The 19,337-nt window shown below is 44.7% G+C and overlaps 2 protein-coding genes across 3 annotated transcripts; one reads left to right on the forward strand and one right to left on the reverse strand.

Moving 5' to 3' along the window:
- Positions 1-2,283: 2,283 nt before the first annotated feature.
- Positions 2,284-2,796, reverse strand: LOC124656320 (probable E3 ubiquitin-protein ligase ATL45). The gene has a single exon (XM_047195087.1). The coding sequence runs from the start codon at positions 2,794-2,796 to the stop codon at positions 2,284-2,286; it is 513 nt and encodes a 170-aa protein (XP_047051043.1).
- Positions 2,797-8,354: 5,558 nt separating this feature from the next.
- Positions 8,355-14,997, forward strand: LOC124655069 (actin-related protein 4-like). Of its 2 annotated transcripts, XM_047194036.1 has the most exons (18): positions 8,357-8,631; positions 8,717-8,790; positions 9,157-9,237; positions 9,340-9,400; positions 9,471-9,520; positions 10,110-10,164; positions 10,406-10,483; positions 10,560-10,613; positions 11,373-11,426; positions 11,517-11,577; positions 11,887-11,938; positions 12,819-12,885; positions 13,073-13,132; positions 13,219-13,281; positions 13,437-13,499; positions 14,055-14,119; positions 14,445-14,513; positions 14,593-14,997. In XM_047194036.1, exons 1-18 carry the CDS (start codon positions 8,554-8,556, stop codon positions 14,636-14,638), a joined length of 1,131 nt encoding a protein of 376 aa, XP_047049992.1. In that variant the 5' UTR covers positions 8,357-8,553; the 3' UTR covers positions 14,639-14,997. The 2 variants fall into 2 exon arrangements, with proteins under 2 accessions (XP_047049993.1, XP_047049992.1); XM_047194037.1 differs by lacking the exon at positions 14,593-14,997 and having other exon boundaries at positions 8,355-8,631; positions 14,445-14,517.
- The last annotated feature ends 4,340 nt before the right edge of the window (positions 14,998-19,337 follow it).

Here is a 19,337-nt window from a genome sequence, read left to right on the forward strand (position 1 = left end):
TCATGCATGCTCCCTCTTGGTGGCATTGTTTTTTGGATTGATTTGGCCAGTGGTTCGGGCATTGTGAGGCAAAAATGAAAGTGGTGAGGAGAGCTGAGTTGCGACATGTGCTTCGTCACCGACAATCTAGCGTGTTTTCGGGGTTCCTGTGCAACTTTCTTGTTTGAAGCTCGTCATGAAGTTGGAGCTTCCTCTTCATCAACATGTTGGGTCGACTATTTGGCATGGGCCAACATGGGTTCTAGCAGCCAGGGCTTTGTATATGGCCATCGAAAGTGAAATTGGCATTGTTGGCTGAAGGAGGTTAGATGACAATGACAACATCGATAGTGTTCCTTCTCCTTGTCGATGTGTGTGCATCGTGAGGGTTGGGCTGGTGGTTCCCAATGTGGTCATGTTCTATGACAACATTGGTGCATTTATAATGATTTTTCCCTTCTTTTTAATTATTAATTGGGCAAATTATTTTCTTCACAATTAATAAGATGAGAAAAATATTTTGGTTTGTTTAGAGTTTGGGGATAAAGCATAAAATACCTTAACCATGTTGGTGGCCTTTCTTATTTTGCGAATTCATAGAGTTTTATTGATTAGCTGACATGATTACAATCACTCTGAAGAGTATCAACGAGAAAACACAGGTTATAGTTAATCCGCAGGAATCTGCTTCTATCAATACTAGCTTGTTTAGCGCATAGATGAACAACCATGTTTGCTTCACGCCCAACGGAAATAATGTTAATGCTAGTCAAATCCCTATTGATCTCCTTAATTCTTGGCAAATAGACCTAATTCACGAACTGTTATAAGCGTGATAAGCAAATAATGAAGAACGAAAAAACACACGATGGACACAAGATTTTAACGTGAAAAACTTTCTCTAACAAAAAGAGAAACCACTGACGCAAGCCAGCAAAACTGCACTATATCGGGGAGTGTTTATAAACACCGTGGATTATCTTATTAAGTCATGAAACCCTAGCCGACGGCTTACAAGAGGTATATATAGGTGGTGATGATGATCCATATCGCATGAGACGGGTCTCGCATCGCTCCGTCGTTAGTCTTCTGATTGAATTTGGATCACAATATAACACTAATGACCAGGCTATGCCCTCTAGACATGGTATCATTAGAGAAGCTTACATCTATGTTGATTTTAATAGTACCTGACTCGAGAGTTTTCCAACGTAGCTTCTTTTTTTGAAACGTTTTCTTCCTTTCTCGACTAGTTTGGGCTAGATCGAGGGAGGTCTGCAAAACCGAGCGGATTGAGCGAGTCACAGTCCGTCCCGGTTATATATCCATTCTTCCGCGCATTACTTTCTTTCCGCGTAGCTCAAATAGTCATACTAATCTGCTCATCCGAGCGTATGGCGCCCATCAATAATGCATGACACCTAGGACTCTTGATGTAGCATCAACACTTCAAAACCAGTCGCATTTCTCAGTTCATCCCAAAATAAGGTTGCCCACGTATAGCTGTAATTTGTTGCCTCCCGCTCCCCACAAGCTTCACAGTATAATAGGATCCATATGCCTTGATTTAAGAACTTGTTGTGCATGTACAAATTTCTTCATGATCCATTCGAGGTTTTCCTGGAGCTGGATTCTCTAGAACCACAAGAATTCTTAGTATGAGATTCCAATTCAGCATATTTTGTTTTCAAAGTTGAAAAAATAGACCTTTCTTATAATCCCTTAAGCGACGGAAACCGGACCCATCCTATCCACAACAAACCCGAACCATGTCGGCGACAGAGACAGATGAAGCAGGTCGTGTCGGCTTCACTGGGATTGAAGAGCTATGAATAAGAAGATAAAGATAAAGGAGCATAACCAAATTTTACGATGATAAATTAAATTGGATTGTGTTTCTATAGACCCCAAGTCTTAAAACAGTGTAAATACCCAAAGGTGTATCGCGGTATTGTTTAATCTCATCCATCCTACCCGTAAACCTGAACATGTATTATTTAATCTCAGCCGTCTTTATGTTTCACTCAGAAAAATGTCAACAAATTGAAATCATACAACTTTAAATTGGAATCGTCCTTGCATATTTAACTTGCACTAATAAACAGAATATAATTGTTCAAGTCTAACCCATAAAAAAAACATGTACGTGTGACAAGACGAAAAGATTAAAGGTTACAACGCCGGCTCTAGGGCAACGAGCTCTCCATCTACAAATTATCGGCCACTTTTAGGAAGTAGGTTTGTCTATAATCATGTCCTGATCCTGGCATAGTAGGCTGTGGCGCTGTGCCAATCTACTGGTAGCTAGCGCAGCATACGTTCATCCTCTTTTTGGCTGGGCAGCGCGTAGCGGCAGAGCGGGCAGAGACGGCTCACGCGGAGCCAGTCGGAGATGCAGCCTCCGTGGAACGCGTGCAAGCACGGCATCCTCCTCAGCCTCTCCCCCTCCTCCCCGAACACCTCCATGCACACCGAGCACTCCTTCTCCCTCGCCTCGCCGGCCGTAGTCTCCGGCAGCGCGTCAATGGCCCTGCCCGACGCCGGGACAGCGCCGAAGCCGCCGTTCCTGTACGGCGCCGCCGCCGCCGCCGCAGCAGCGTCGACGGGCGGAGTGAACTCCCACCTGAACGGCACCCGACGAGGACCCGCGGGCCTCCTCCGCCGAAGAAATCCGAGAAAGGCGTGGACAGAAAAGCGCGCAGGCGCTTCCGCGCGCTCCTCCGGCAGTATCCGGCCGAAGTACGAGTGCGGTTCCGCTCTTGGACAGCCCGCCGTTGCCGTCGTGGTCGTGGTCGCGTGCGCCGCCTCCATCATCATCTGCGACGTGCGCGCACTCGTTGCTCAGACGATATGGCCAGTCGAGATGGAGATTTGTGAAGATGAAATAAGCATATCGTCGATATCGAGCATGTTCGTGGGGATGTAGGGAAGTCGGTATCGAGCATTGGGAGTTCGAATTCGACTCGACTCGGTGGGCGGTGCCCGTGTCGGAGTCGCCTGTAAGCACTACTAGCATAGAACGGGCCCCCATCGCACACACAAAGATATTGCTCGAGTGTACTTAGAGCATCTCTAACAGAATCCGAAAAAGTGCAAACCGAAAAAGTTGTTTTCAGTCTTCCGAAAACGATAGTTTGTTCGAATTTGGCAGTGGCGCAGATTAGAAACCGAAAAAGTGGAACTGAAAAGCGGAATTTGAAATGGCGCGGCTAAATTTTGCGATGATCATATTCGACATCAAATTGATGCCCCGATTGAGCATCGAAACATGCATTGTTCATAAAATTAAAGCTACGTTACTGGTACACCGGCGGGCGCTAGTTAGCTAAAGCAAAATGCGGCCACTATATTGACCTACGCGCGCGACGATGCCGGTGGTGGCGGAGCGGTTCGGCGGCAGAGGGTGCCGACGCTGTCGTCGATGAGCTTCACGCGTCGTCGGCGTCAAGCTCGACTATTTCGAGCTTGACGCGGCAGACGCGGGCCTCCCAGCGGGCCGCCTCGTATTCACGGACGAGGCGGACGGCTTCCGCCTCCTCCCGGCGGAAGCGCGCGCGAGCCTCGGCCTCGCTGATGGCCTTGGTCTGCGCGAGGACGGCGTCCTCCTCGTCGCTGCCGTGGACATAGTCCCCGGCGGAGAAGGTGGGCGACCGCGCGGGGACGAGGTCGTCGTCGTCGCTGCTCGTCCGCGACGGGGAGCCGCGGTGCGCGGCTTGGATCGGCCGGACGACGAGCCCTCGCCGGCGTTGCCGTACCTGGCGAGCTTCCCTGGGGGCGTGAGCCCCCAGTTCGTCCACCGGCGGGCGCTGCGCTTGCGCGCGCCCTCCGACCGGTTCCACTTCCGCGCGCTCCGCGTCGGTGCGGAAGACGGGCGGGCGTGGCGGCGAGTCGCCGCCGCCCAATCCGGCGCCACGGCCTTGGGAGCCTCGACGGGACGACATCGCGTGGCGGCGGGCTTTCGATCGGTGGCTGGGGCGAGCTGGATTGCTCGCCGGAAATGGTCAGAGGCGGCGGCGGAGGGAGAGGAACGGCGGAGGGAAGTAGGGTTTGCGACCCGAACTCCCCTCCGCGAACCCTTTTAATAGGGGCCGTTCGGGGACCGATTCGGGCCCCTGAACTTATTTTACGGGCCGACCCATCTTTTCGGTCGCTGATCTGCGACACATTCGGCCCGAACCCGTAAATCCGCCGGAAAAGTTCGGTTCCGACGGGGTTTACGGGTTCTGTTAGAGATGCTCTTAGCCAGGGATCGTGCGGCAGTTGACATTTTCTAGGTGAATGGATGCAGTCAGAGACACCAATATGCGAGCTCAAATTCTATTTGGTGTTGAAGCGGTATCCATGTCGGTTTGGTAAGCAGAGACGAGAAGCCGGATTTACTTTCTTCTGACAAGGGGTGAGGGATTGAGGGGTCGATAAACGAACACATCGCACTATATTTACCTCAAATTGCTAAAAAAAACTGTTTTAACACAATCATAGCTAAAAAAAGGTTCTCCCATAGCATTTCTATATGTGTTCCCCGTGCAAAAAAGTAAGATTGCTAATTTATTTTCGCGAAAATTGCGATATTTTCTATGTTGATTGGAAAATTTACGAATCCAAAGCCGATTTCCTATACCAACAACTGCATTTCGAGGCCCCTCCACCTCCCGTATTCACTTCTCCCCTCGCTGCTCTGACTGTTTCGCGTTCTTCCGCACCCTACCCAACGTCATGTCAGATCCCGCTAACTCCGCAACAAATTAACGGTTTCCTATTGCAGCTAACCCTAGAACGACAATAAAGGGTAAAGTGATTCTTGTGTTTTTCATTGATGCTCTCCTTCCATAGCCAACTGGCATATATGGTCGCTTACATCTGTGAGATATCGAGCTCGGCCCTTACGAGATAAACGGTAACTTTTAGGAGAAAACAAATAGAAAAGAAAATGATAATCATTGGATTGAATCACAACACAGTGGATATCCCTTCGTGCGCCTCATCCATTAGATCTTCATAACAACACCCAGACGGTATGAGCTAGAGAATTGAAGTGTTAACTGAATATTTCGATAATGTTGTCTGAATCTTGGTTTCAACATTTCCCCTTCCTGGACAACACACCTGCCCTCAAGTTGCAATGTTGTTGTTCTGAGTGAACCAAGTTTTCACAGGTTGGAAATACATTCTTAATGAAGTTGGCGTCTTCCCACGATGCATCAACATGTGCTAGATTCTCCCATTCAATGAACCATTGTATGACAAGAACCCCATTCCTAGAAAAGGATAGTGTTTCCAGAAACTGAAATGGACCGATGTGTATCTTGCCACACAGACTCATGAGGGAAAAGCCGGGTTGTGGAACAACATTATTTTGTAAGTGCTTTTTTAATTGACACACATGAAACACCGGGTGAAACACCGGGATTTCTTTTGAGACCTTTATCGTAGGGAAAACCCCTAGGGTGTACTTTTTTCATATATTAGAGACAAATTACATAGATCACCAGAGTGACCTAGAATACATCAGGGGGTAGAACTATCTTAAGAGTAGCATGATATAATAATTAAACAAAGATAGATAACATTCATTCAATAAGGGGTTGAACAGATGCTGATTTTACTTTGTATTGGTGAAGCAAAAGGTCATCTTGGAAGCCCACCTTCCATATGTTAAAAGAGACCGGCAAGGATTTAAGAATATAGTCATTCCACATCAGGTAGCACATGCAAAAACCTCCACGAAGCATGGTCCATTGAATTGGGCCTAGGCTGCAACAAATCTATCCAACAAAATAACTGGAAATATTCCATTCGATTTGAAGGAATTCCCAACATCGAGTTGCAAAGTCACACTCAAGAAAGAGATGGACACATGTCTCAAGGTAAGCACCTACACAAACCACACAACCCGGCCCAATATCCAAATTCCAATGCTTACGAAGCTTGATCTCTTTGGTATTCAACCGATCAACCATCAAGAGGCACAAAAAAAACTTTCAACTTCATGAGGGATCTGGACTTCGAAATGAAGTTGAGCGCCACATCCTTTGGCATTTGTTCAAACATAAATTTGTAGAATCTGGTAGGGGTATACTTATCTCCCCAAGCAAATGTTCAATGGTGAAACATTGTAGCCCCAATGCAAGTCTCGAGCAGCAATTGAGACACCTTGAAATTCCTGAAAAGCTTCAACCAAAAGAGGGAGGGCAAAACATCTACTTAAATCATCCACGCTAGCAAGGCCTTCCACGGACATATCCTTGTGAATCACATATTAATATAAACTTGGATATGACATAGCAACTCTCCGTTTGACCAAAAGTCTTTCCATAAGAGCACTGAGGTGCCACTTGTAACATGACATGTAGAGATACTATGATAGTCTCCCACCAAACTAAAAAAAATACGCCACCAAAACGAGTCTCTTCTAAATTGGGCATGGGGAACTCTATTACCATAAAGAGACCATACAAGATTTACCCAAGGAACATTGGTTCATGAGTTAAATTTATGAAGTTGTTTCAGAAGTAGTGCTTTGTTTTGCAGCTCTAGGTTTAGGACTCCAAGCCCACCGAGATTTGTCGGTTTGGAAACCATAGATGATAGACCATTCAACCAAAGCATTAACCGAAGCTGAATCGTCCTCTATCGCCCAAACACAATGCATTGAGATCGATTGCAGATATTGATCATATTTTGTTTTTTTGAATTTGAGGGAGCACATAAGTAAAGTGGGCAAACGAATATCACAAATTCCAAATGGACACCATAGCCCCAAAACCTAGCACTAGCATTTAGACGACGCTCCACTAAGCCCACTAAAGTATATATATCTTGAATGGAATAGTTGATTCACATGGCTTGCAGCAGTCCCGACACACTCACGAAGACGAGCGGTGAAAGTGGATCCCTTTAATGTACACCTCGTCGACAACAACAGAAAATTCCCTGAAAGAAGAAGCTATACTTTGTGATTCTGTGAAATAAAAAAACCCAACAAATGGCCTTAGGTGCAAAAACAAAAACAAAAACTCCGCCCCGGGCCTCGTCCTGCCAACAGGCTGTTGCTGCTGGTTGCTTCCTGGGCCGACTCCCGAGCCCATCTCATCTAATCTCGAGTATCCCTTCAGAAAAAAAAGAAAAAAACAAATCTCACTCTCGAGTCTAGACCTTCCGACGCCTCGCCGCAGACGCCGCAATCCCGGCGCCCAATCCAGGTCCGCCGCCGCGCGCCGCTCCCGTGCCTGCCCCACCGCTGGCCGAGCCCTCACTCTCAGGATGACCATGTACGGCGGCGGTAAGACCTCTCGCCCCCGCCCCTGCCCCTGCGCAGCTAAACCCTAAACCCTTGCTGGAGATCTCGCGCTCAGTCTCGCTCCCTCTCCCCCGCAGACGAGGTCTCGGCCATCGTCATCGACGTGGGGTCGTACAGCTGTAAGGCGGGCTACGCCGGCGACGACACCCCCAAATCCGTCTTCACGTCGGTGAGAGAAAATATGCTCCTTCTCAAACTGTTCGGATTATTATGCTGGGTATTTCTTCCGAGTTTGCCCGAGAGTCCCTCTGTGGCAGGCTGTTTTTAGTTCGTTGAACTAGGAGTGGTGATGGACGAATTAGCTCGTTCAATTGGGAGTGGAATTGGTATCTTGAGCTAGATTTATGCCGGTGATGGATGAACTAGGTGTAGTCATTTCCAGCTATTTTAGCTCGATGGCTTCAGATTCTGGTTCCAACATGGTGTGCTAGTTGTATCAGTTAATGCTGTGTCGGGCCAAGTCATAAATAAATTTTGTAGCCACATAGACATAGCCACTTTAGTACTAAGTTGAATTCAGGCATTGAGTAGACCGCGGTAAGAGACCCGCACTTACCTGTTGGCTTCAGTGCAGCGGGTGCAATTTTTCTGATCTATTGACGACAAAGTTAGCTCATGATTCTGGCCTGTCCAATGACCCAGATTTTCCACTAGTTGTTAGTGTTAGCTAGTGTGAGCATATCGTACATGTACTGTGAGTTGAAGCAGAAACTGAATTTCAAGTGCTGAATATGTCGTCTTTCAGTTGTGGGAATTCAGTTTTTCTACAAGTTGTTAAGTTTTTTTTTTCTTTTTTTTGCCTCCCTTAGACTGTACAGTGAATGTTTTATTTTCCTTGTGTGAAGATTTTTCCTCTTTACTTAGTAGGATTATTGGGCCCATTTTTTGCAGCATGGCAGTCAATTGCTAGTTTCACTATGTCTCTGATGAAGTAAGCGAACCACTCATGTAAAAACAATCAGAGAAAACAAGAAGTACTGGGTGATTAGCACTAAGAAAATGGTTTGAATTTGACCACTTAATGCTATTGTTTGGTTTAGCACTGTTTCTTCTCCTTTGCCTGAACTGTTCTTGGAAATTGTCTTGTTTTGTTTGTTCAAGAGCATGTGAGCTACCTAATTCGGGACTTCTGGCCAGTACAACTTATTGCACTCACTATCTGGTTTTGATATGTTAAGCTTGTTGGTTCAATTGAACAAACTGAAGATACCGATGAAGCTAAGCCAGAAAAGGAGTCTGACTCTACACCAGATCCTAAGAATGGATCCAAGCCTATGGATGTGGACAAAGCCAAGACAAAGCGCAAATATTTTGTCGGTCAAGAATTAGAGTTCAGGAGGGATCATATGGAGGTTAGTAACTGCACATTCTAGGGTAATTTTTGCTCATAATTTTGCTAACTATTTCTTATTATTCTCTCCCATCCCCACTGAACAGCTGATCCCGCCAATGAAAGATGGAATAGTTACTGATTGGGATGTTGTTGACAACATATGGAATCATGCTTTTAGGTAATTTTACTTATCTACTTGATGCTGCTCTGAGCAATTTCTCCTCTTTAACATGGTTCATCAGTAATCAGCAATGCCATTATTTGAACTAGGATAAAGTTGCTACTTTAAGCTTAAGAAAGTAGCATTCTGTGTTTATTTGACATAATTTGCTAAGTATACTGATTATGATTTTCTCTTAGTTTGTGTGTGCATGAGGCATGATTCATTGTTTCCCTCTTGTTTTATTTAACTCGTTGGGATGCTGTGACTTCTGTAAAAGATAATGCTGATTAAGTACAAGGATTTCCTCGTTATGATACGTATATTGGAGTTACTATTGCTTTCTTCCACTGTACTACCACACTGGCTCGTTCTATATTTCAGACGTCGGCTATTGATCAATCCCGAAGAGCATCCTATGCTGATAGCTGAACCATCTACAAACAGTGGACAGCAAAGAGAGAAGTATGTGCATATGTTTTGTGTTTAAAATATGTATATCACTGACCCATGGTTCTATAGAAAAACTTTCCTTCAAGCCTGACTCTTATTTTCCATATTTCATAGAGCAGCAGAACTTATGTTTGAGAAGTATAAAGTGCCAGCGCTGTTCCTAGCAAAAAATGCAGTATGTCTCTCGCAGAAGTATCTTTGATGCAATAAGTTCTATTATTTTTAATTGTTGATTCGGCTGTCAGGTTCTCACATCTTTTGCATCTGGACGTGCTACATCTCTGGTGGTTGACAGGTCAGAATTTTCTTGATTACGTCTTAACTGCACAACCTGCTGTTTTCCATATAGATAAATGAAGGTCTCTTTTTTCCATGTTAGCCTGAGCAGTTTATGAACAAGTGCACCTTGTTGTGGTGTCTGCTTGGTTCTTAATCTCCTACTTTATGTCTGAAGTATATTGTTTTTCACCAATAAGTTGCACATAGCACACATATATTGTGTAACAATCCATCTGCGGCAAGGAAATATACTCATGAAGAAGTTGGTTCTAACTGTTAATGCTTAAATTTCCTGTTTTCTTGCTTGATGTGAACAGCTTGTATCTGAACTTGTGAAAACCAAAGGTCATTTAGTGAAGTTAAGACTTGTCAAATTTGAGATCATAATGTTACACCGCCACCTCTTTTTTTGGGTTCTAGTTGCTGGTTTTGTGCTTAGGTGACCATCTCAATTCCTTAAGCATTTTATAAGCTATGCTATTAGACTTTAACAAACTGGTGTCAAACGTCTACTGACGATTTATTTTATCTTAATTTCACCTCTTTGGGTCTTATGTTGTGAGAGAAATTGCTGGAATATGACAGTTTGATCATGTTTGGTACAGTGGTGGAGGGTCTACTGTGATTTCTGCTGTGCATGATGGTTATGTTTTGCAAAAGGTATGTTATGCTATTAATATACCGATTCAAGGCGAGGTTTACTTGCCTGTATCTAATAGTGATTGCCCATTTTACTTTTTACATTTCACTTGAAAATGTGTTTAGTCCTCTGCTTCAACACTTGATAAATTAAGATGTCAAGTTATATTATATGGTCCCTGGCATATGCTGACACCACATTTGCCTTGCCTCTTCTGAAGTCTTTTCTTCTATCATTCACTAACTTATTTTCTTGTGGCAGTCTGTTGCAACTTCTCCAATTGGTGGTGAATTTTTAACTGACTGTATGATGAAAAGCTTGGAGAGCAAGGGCGTTGTTGTAAGCATATCCCTCTTTCTTGACATAGCATACTAGTCCTTGCTGTATTTTCATATCCCATTTGTTCACTTCTCAGATTAGGCCCCGATATTCATTTAAGAAGAAGGAAGTGAGCCCTGGCGATTACAAGGTATAGTTTCTGTAACATTATGTTTGATATTAATTTGTTTCTTGTCTGCTTGTGACACCTTCAGACAAAGAGATAACTCTTTATATCATTTGATGTGCCCCTTTGTTGGAACTTGAAACTACTTGTACCATTGAATGTGAGCTGAGCCATTAGTTTGAAATCAACACACCATTAAAGAAAAGTGGTGGAAAATAAGGGAAAGACCTCGCGGGCTGGTATCTCTGTTGAAATATAGTTGCCTAGTCTCTTCCCTTGCCTCAATCGGTCTTTCGGTTCAACTGGCTAGAGCATCCAATTCTACAATCTGGTCTCTAGGTTATCCATGGCTAACAAAATGTGAGATAGCCTGTGAAGTGGTCTCACTACCTTCCCCTTGCCAAATTCTTCTCTGGCACCCAATTAAGTTTTGCCACATGGCATTGGTCTCTAGATAGATCCTGAATATCTGAATACGATTTTGGCATTTCAAATATCATGAAGTAGCGCCTTCTTGTTCATATCAATATTCATAGATACATGAGCACTTGGTGGTCCTCTGACTATATATCTGCCCCTTTTATAATTCTTCAGTACGTATTTATGTGGTTTACCTAACGTTCTGAGTTTGACGTGTTAATCATGGTTATATTCTAAATTAATGCACATTATGCAACCGATTACTGACATTCTTATACAGTTGAAAGCCTGAAAAAATACACTACACAAATATAAGGGAAACTATGTTGTCTATATTCTGTGAACCTATGTTTGCCTTTTCAGGTTGTAGATCTGGATTTTCCAAACACGACGGATAGTTATAGGTTGTACTGCATGGTATGTTTATCGGCAAATCTGTGAATCTTGTTTTGCTTTGTTGATTACTGTCTAGATGCCTTTAATGCTGATGCTTACTCTATATCACAGAGAGCTATTGCTAGCGACATCAAGGAGTCAGTTTGCAGAGTTCCAGATACTCCCTTTGATGGTATAACATTTAGAAAATATATTATTTCTAAGATTGCTTAGCTCTGCTATATTAATGTGCAAGCTTGGCTAATACTGTTTCTACCATGCTAACCTGTACACACAGTACAAGGAATATGCCAGCTCAGATGATCCATTAATGAATCTTATATATGCATCACCATATCTGGCTACTTTCATGCATGTCGTATGCCCGTCACCGTTTTATTCATTTGACTGATTTGACACATCTCTTTGTACTTTAAGCATATCTTGCTTTATGTTCCCCTTTTGGGCTGCTGTTAACTTTCCCTGTTTTATTTTTATGCAGAAGTGGCATATGCAAATGTTCCTACAACTTCATATGAGCTTCCAGATGGGCAGTAAGTTATCAATACTATGTAGACACATATTTGTTTCCAGTGAGTTATTACCAATTAGACAAAGTATATGGGCGAGTACCTATGTTTCTGGAGGAGTATATGTATATCCAGTGCATCTTGCCTTCTTACTCCATTGTGCATGCCTCTTAAGTTTACCCTACAAATGGTCATAGAAAAATTCATTGTTTACCAGTTGACATAAAACCAATATATTGCACCACTGAAAAATGTCAGGGAATAGGATATGTACCTAATATGGGGTAATAGTGGTCTACTAGTTCTATGAGGGTAGTATTGGTATTTCACCCATGTTGTCATCTTGTAGCTGCCTTAATCTTTATAAGACTAGCAATGTATCCCGTTCCAATGAATCAAGAAATATGAACGTTAATTTTGTTCTTTATTTTCTGCAATTTATCTTAGATTTAATTCAGCAATTTATCCCTTTTTATCCCTAATTACCCTCAAATGCTTGTTCCTGATGATCCTCTTCCGGTCAGATCCATCGGGATCCTGACAGTAACCACGAAGTTTCAACCCAAAATCCGATGAAATGTAAGTCCACAAATAGAATGGGGAAATCTACAAGTCACGGTTAACTGGGATCTGCTCATGTGCCACATTTTAGTGGAGTCTTGAGTTGCAATTTTGCAGCCTGGTAGACCATATCATGATTTAGCTACTACAATAATTGTAGGAGTAGATTATTTTCATGCCTAGACATGGTATTTCGATTTCGGATGGACAATGCACCTATAAGATGTTGGGATGCTGATGTCTCAACTTTCCCTGTTGCTGTTACTGCAAATTTGTGGCAGATATGTTGTTTGTGCTTATACTGTTTAAGAGCTTATAACTTATCTGTGCTATATCCGAGCAGAACTATTGAAGTTGGTGCAGATAGATTCAAGATTCCTGACATTTTGTTCAATCCATATCTTTCTCAGGTGAGTGGGATAACTCTAATTTGCTCTGTCCGCGTACGTTACTTGGTGATAGTTGTAGATTACACTATAACAGAACAAGTTCATTGCTTTCTCCTTCAGTTCATGCTATTAATATTCGAGAAGTTCTTTTGGACCTAGCTTACTTATCTGCACCATCCCTCACGCACACTAACGTTGTGACCAACAGACCATTCCTGGTGTCGAAGGATTTGGAGATTCTACTTCAATTCGTGGACTTCCACGAATGGTGAGTTAAAGTTATGGGGACTATGCTGTTGTGCAACTTGGACAGTTCATGTTAATGAAGTTGCTACCACCATTGTTTTTCATCAGGTCCTTGACAGTGTAAATAGGTGTGATGTTGACATTCGCAAGGAGCTACTCAGCAGCATTTTGGTAAGGACATTAATTTCAGTGTTACATTGTGCTACTTTTCTCTTCATGTCCCCATGCAGGAGCTTAGTTAAATAACTTGTATGACATAATCTTTAATTCTCCTATTATGTTTCGTTAATGCATTTCTAACGTCTGCAAACTTGTATTCTGGATAGCTTTCTGGCGGCTCATCATCAATTCTGCAGTTAAAGGAGCGCCTAGAAAAGGAAGTAATGGAGGTAAAAATAATAATTAACTGAACAAGTTAGGATAAATGTCGCAATATTTTATATTCTTACCACTTCCAGTTCCATGTATATTTCATTTTAGAATATGAGCATTCAACCTTGAACCACTAGCATGTGCAAAAACATTTAGAATTTTCACATAGAAATGATAGGAGGTTTATAATCAAAAGGATTTGTACATTATTATTTTCTATATAATGACATGTGTTAGAGTTAGGCGTGTATTTTTTTTAAAGCTTTGCTATGTATTGATTCAATTCAGTAGCTTATTTGCTTCAGACAGGCACATGCTTTCCACCTTATTTCTGCCAACTTCCTTCAAATAGAAGAATTAAATGGATCTCATTATTGTTTTGGTCAGTGACTAGTAATAACAGGATAATTCATAAAAAGAAGAATCTCTATGGTAAAGGATGTTGATAATGTTTCCTTAGTCTTGATTTTGCTGGTTAGTGAATAGTGATTACAATGAAGCGATGAAAGCTGTTGAGAATGTTCCCTGAATCTCTGCAAGTCTTATTCTTATTTTTAACCCAATGGTTGCAGGAGTCCCCTCAAAATGCTCGTGTAAAGGTTTTGGCAAGTGGAAATTCAATAGAGAGGCGATTCAGGTTGGACTACTATACTTGTCTTTGTATCCGATTACCAAATTGTACCTCCTATGCTCAGTGGATACGGTTTGCAGCAGGGCAGTTTGAATGATTGCTGTGTTATGTGTGACTGGAAAGTTAAACTGATTTTTGCTGTTTTAATTACATGATTAGCTAAACGAAAGAATTTGCCGTGGACTTGAAATTGGTTTAAAATTGGCTGAAACCATGTTGATCGCCTTTGCCAGTAGAACTTACCGTACATAGAGAAACGCATGCAATGTGGGCGCCAGTGCCGAGATTCATCTGTTAGATGTTCATTGACATCAGTGATAATTCAATGCAGTGTTTGGATTGGAGGAAGCATTCTTGCATCTCTTGGGTCGTTCCAGCAAATGTGGTTCTCCAAGGCAGAGTAAGTTTGATAATTTTGGTTTTGTTTCCCTTGCTCATCTTGGACGCCTAAAAATATCGGCCATGTATCCTACATACAGGTATGAAGAGCATGGTGTTTCCTATATCCAAAGGAAATGCCCATGAAATGGTGGAACAAGCTATGTGTTGCCGAAAGTTGTGTCGGCAACCATTAGATGCAGGCGACCAACGCCACCTTGTTATGTTGGCAGCTATTATCGGGGATATTTATTCATGTCATGACTAGTTTTTAGGTCTGCGTGTGCAACTGACTCAGCTAGTACTTGTCATTAATGGCAGATGTTGGTGTGCTGATTTTGTTTGTCGGCGATGTAGAAATGTAACGAGTTACTATTCTTTAGAATCCGGTGTATCCTGGAGTGAAGTCTTTTTAGTGGCCATTGACAGCTGGTAAGAGAAGCTGTAACTGATCGACTACATGTAAGTTAAGTCAAGTCAAACGTTTTTTGAATTTAGGCTGCTAACAGTGAGCTTCTTCACAACATTAAGTTAAGTCGTGTTCTCTCTTGAGGCATGGGTATAGTTGGGTTAGACTTTTTGGCACGGGTTCTGCTGTTGGTTGTGGACAAGGGCTTTGTCGGTCGTCATCGAAAGTGAACTTGAAGTGTTCGCTCAGGAGTGATCACGATGAAGCTGAATGACAACATCGACGGTGGTCTTTCTACTTGTGATCTGTGCGTATTGTGAGGGTTGCCAGGTGGGTTGGTGGTGTCTATGACGACACTGGTTTATTTTTAAATAATTATTTCGAAAATTCTTTTCTTCATATTTTTTGCTCTGTTTATTTGAAAATAGAGTTTAGAGCTAAAGCAGGCCTTTCACCCCTAGCCAAAAGTCATCCCCATACCATATTATGTTATGCATCTCATCGATCAAAACTTAATTCCGGCAAGGCTGTACTCCCTCCATCTAAATTTAGGTAAATCTCTAAAAATAGATAGATACCATTCGTTGTCTGTTTTTTTAACAATTAATACCATATATTCATAGCAATAAATAGTACATGGTAGATATACATGAACTGACTCCAACGATTACAAAATAAAGTCTAAAAGATAGTAACAAATCTTTGAGATCTTCAATTTCTTTCTTCTTCCAGAACACAATCTTGTACTTTTCTGAAGACAGTCAAAGATAAATAATGAACCATAGATCTGTAGATACCGACGATTAGTTCTCCCATAATTTTTTGAGCCGCAATGCCAAGGCCGCGTGCACGCAGGCAACCATTAAAGCAGTCATACAATATCGGCAAGAGTATGTCTGGGAATAATAACCGATTGTCTTTGTCGTCGTCGATGGAGAGCCGAGAGTACGACTCACCATTATCAAGGATGTAGCAGCCGGGACAAAAACTGCGAGGATAATCCTCCTCGCGACAACAACGACAAAAGATCTAAAATCGATTTGGCGAAGTAAGATCCGAAGATCCATACCTAGAAAATTGTGATTGTTAAATACCACCATTGACGCCGGGAAGAAGATCTCGTCGCCGAACGAAAGGCCGAAGATCACTTATTGCAGACGATGCCATCTTCATTGAGGGGAAACCAACAAGAAGGCGGCTACCAAAATCCTAACATAATCTAATGAAAACAATACTTTTATTCGAAACTCAACGCATAGATCGGGTTCCCCACTCCTCCCGACGCCGACGAAGCCGACCGGAGGAGGGGAACCAATCTATGAAGGAGGATGAACTGGAGGCAGCTAGGGTTGAGGCAGCGGCAGAGAAGAGAGGGGAGCAAAAAGTCCCATTCGTTGTCTGGTTGATTTATATATGATTTGCTAGTTTTTAGTAAATTGAGAATTAATCTTGTGCTCAGTGAACTGGATAGCTGTCGGATCTTACATGGAGATTCGTGCGCCTTTTACTGATTTTACGTTTTGTTGTTGTTTATTACGGTCTGCCAGCTCTGGGCTGGCCCTTCAAGATAAAATTAGACCATATCACAATATCGAACGGGATTTGAACCCACGACCTTCTGTTTCGAGAATACAAACAAGTTTACCACCAGATCATCGAGCCATTGACCAAGTGGAGTTACAACCGAGAGAGAAATACTTTGGAATCCATATTGACTCTGAATTTCTATTTTTGTCCAGTTGCAAGTGGAGTTCCAACTGACCTTTATTACCCAGTTGCATATGAAGTTGCTACGGAGAGAGATTATGTTCTTAAATCCGTACTAACCATGAATCTCTAGCTTTGACTTAGTTGCAATTAGGGCGGCAACTGATCTTTGTTTCCTACTTATAAGTAGAGTTGCAATCTAGAGATAAATGCTTCGGGATTCGTGCTAACCTCTAATTTCTCTTTTTCCTAGTTGCAAGTGGAGTTGAAAGTGTCTAAATTTTCTTCAGCCAACACCGAGCAACACGCTCCTGGCTCGTCCCCGCGGGCGAGTCAGGGCGAAACCCTAACTCCCTCCTCCGCCCAGACCTCTCCCGCCCCCTCCTCCGCCGCCGGCGGCGGGAGCCGCCGGGCAAAGCCCGCGCGGTGCCGCCGGCGGCGGGCATCTCCACCAACCGCACGCATGTAGGGGCGCGGGCAAACCCGACGGCGGCGGCAGGAGCTCCATGGCTGCCCAGCGACGGCGACGGTGCTGGGGAAGGCGGCGACGGCGCTGGGTTGACGGAGACGGTGCTGGGCGGCCGGAGTTGGCGCCGTGGCGGCGTGGGTCGGCCGGCCCAGATCTGGGCCCGATCCGGGGAAGGCGGGCCCCGGCCGTTCCGGCCACCTGCGCCTGGGTGCGGTCGCCCACCCGCTCCTCGCCCATCCTCCTCGGCTCCGAGCGCGGTGGTCTGCTGCTCTGGCCGGGTTGAGCTGAGCCTAACGCCATCTTGGCGTGGTGGCTCGGGGCGCCCGTGCGGCGCTGGCGGCGCGTAGGCGGTGCTGGGTGGCCGGCGATACCTCCCTGAGGTGGATGCGCGCAACCCTGCCGGCGAGCCCTCCCATTGGACGGGTCAGCGCGTGAGCTTTGGGCGAAGGGCGGACACTGCTTGCGGTGGTGAGGTACTATGCTCCGGGCGAAAGCCCTGCCTTTCGGGGCCGGTGACGGCGACGCCTGAGGGTGCCGTTTCCTATGTGGCGTCATCGAGGAGTTGTGGCTCCTCCCTCGCCCAGGGTCTCAGGTTTCGGGTGAAAACATCAGATTTGGCATGCCAAATCGGGCGACGACGGCGTCTTTGACGTCGTACCCTTCTTGGAGGTGTCGTCTTGGGAACTTGAGTTTGGGCAGTGGTTCTTCCTCGGAGTTCTCTGTGTTGGCCGCTTGGGAGGTGTCTTGCGATGTAGGTGGCACGCCGGCCTCTTGAGGGGTATCGCGGTGGCTTGCGCGACGAGGATCTTCCTCGGACAGCGCGAGCGGGCCTCTGGATGAGCAGTGGTGGGCTGGCCTCTGTGCTCTATGGCGGGCTGCTGAAGAATGCATGCTTGCGCGTCCGTTGAGGTTGCTAGGAGGTAGCCGCTGCGGCGACGGCGTCCCTGGAGCAGCAATGCTCCCAGCTGAGCTGGGTGGGCTCGCGAGATCCGGGTGGTACGCCTCTTGGCTGCGGCTGGCAGGTTCTTGGTAATTTCGATGATGCACAAGCACTGCGACTTTCATCGGCATGGGTTCTGTTTGGCGGAGGAGCTAACACTGTAGCGTCTTAGAGGAGCACTCGACGGATTGCGGCCTTTTGTCGTAATCACGTTTTGAGTGTTGGATGTGTGTGTGTGTGGGTGTCCCAGCCTTGTCTTAGGCTTGTAATGTAAACTTCTTTTCTATCAATGAATCGAAACGCAAAGCTTTTTGCGTTTTCGCGAAAAAGTGGAGTTGAAAGTGACCTTTGTTGCCCAATTGCAAGTGGCGTCGCAAACTGAGAGAGAACTGCTCCCAGATTCGTACTAACCCTAAATTGATCTTTGTCCCAGTTCCAACCGGGTTGTAACTAGTCTTTGTTGTTGAGTTGCAACTTAGAGAGAAATGTTCCAGAATACTGGTGACCTCAAATTTCTCTTTGTCGTAGTTAGAAGTGGGATCACGACTGACCCTTCTTGCTTAGAGCATGTCTAACAGGCCCCATATTTTTTCGCCCCTTAAAACCCGAGTAGAGGGCCCTGTATCCGGATTTCACCGGCCGAAAACTCGGACGAGCTAGCAGAACCCGTATCCCCACCCCGTAAAATAGAATATTCTGTTTTACGGGCTGGGGATACAGGTTCTGCTAGCTCGTCCGAGTTTCCGGCCCCTCAAAACAGGGTTTTAGACAGCAATTTGCACAACAATTTCACATCAAACATAGCACATCCGAAATATATGATGCATAATTCATAGTTTTAACATCACAACGCGATCATAGGCAATGTTCAAGCCACGGAAGTTCCCAAATGTGATCAACCATCAAGGGATCCATCGCCACCGGCGCCACCGCTCGCCGGAGACTCACCTTGATCACGAGCTTGACGCGCAGCCTTCTTCCTCGCAATGATGTCCGCCTTGGTCTCGTTCCACCACGCCAGCTGATCCTCGTCCATGCCGTCGGTGCGCATCATCATGATTTCCCTCTCCTCGGCCAAGAGCTCCTTCATGGCCTTGGCTTCTTTGGCTTTGATCATCTTCATGTCAAGCTCGGCCTTCAACTTGGCATCTTCCCTCCTTGCTTGCACCTTGGCAAGCTTCACCTCACTCTTCTTGTCGGTGATGAGGAGCTTGGTCTCCAACGTCTTCATCGTCAATGCCTCCTTGGACTTCATGAGTTGATCCAACTTCTCCCGGAAGCTAGCTGCTTTAAGTTCTACCTTGACCCTCTCCTTGGCCTT

Source organism: Lolium rigidum, chromosome 5, assembly GCF_022539505.1.
Source record: "Lolium rigidum isolate FL_2022 chromosome 5, APGP_CSIRO_Lrig_0.1, whole genome shotgun sequence".
Taxonomy (NCBI): Eukaryota; Viridiplantae; Streptophyta; class Magnoliopsida; order Poales; family Poaceae; genus Lolium; species Lolium rigidum.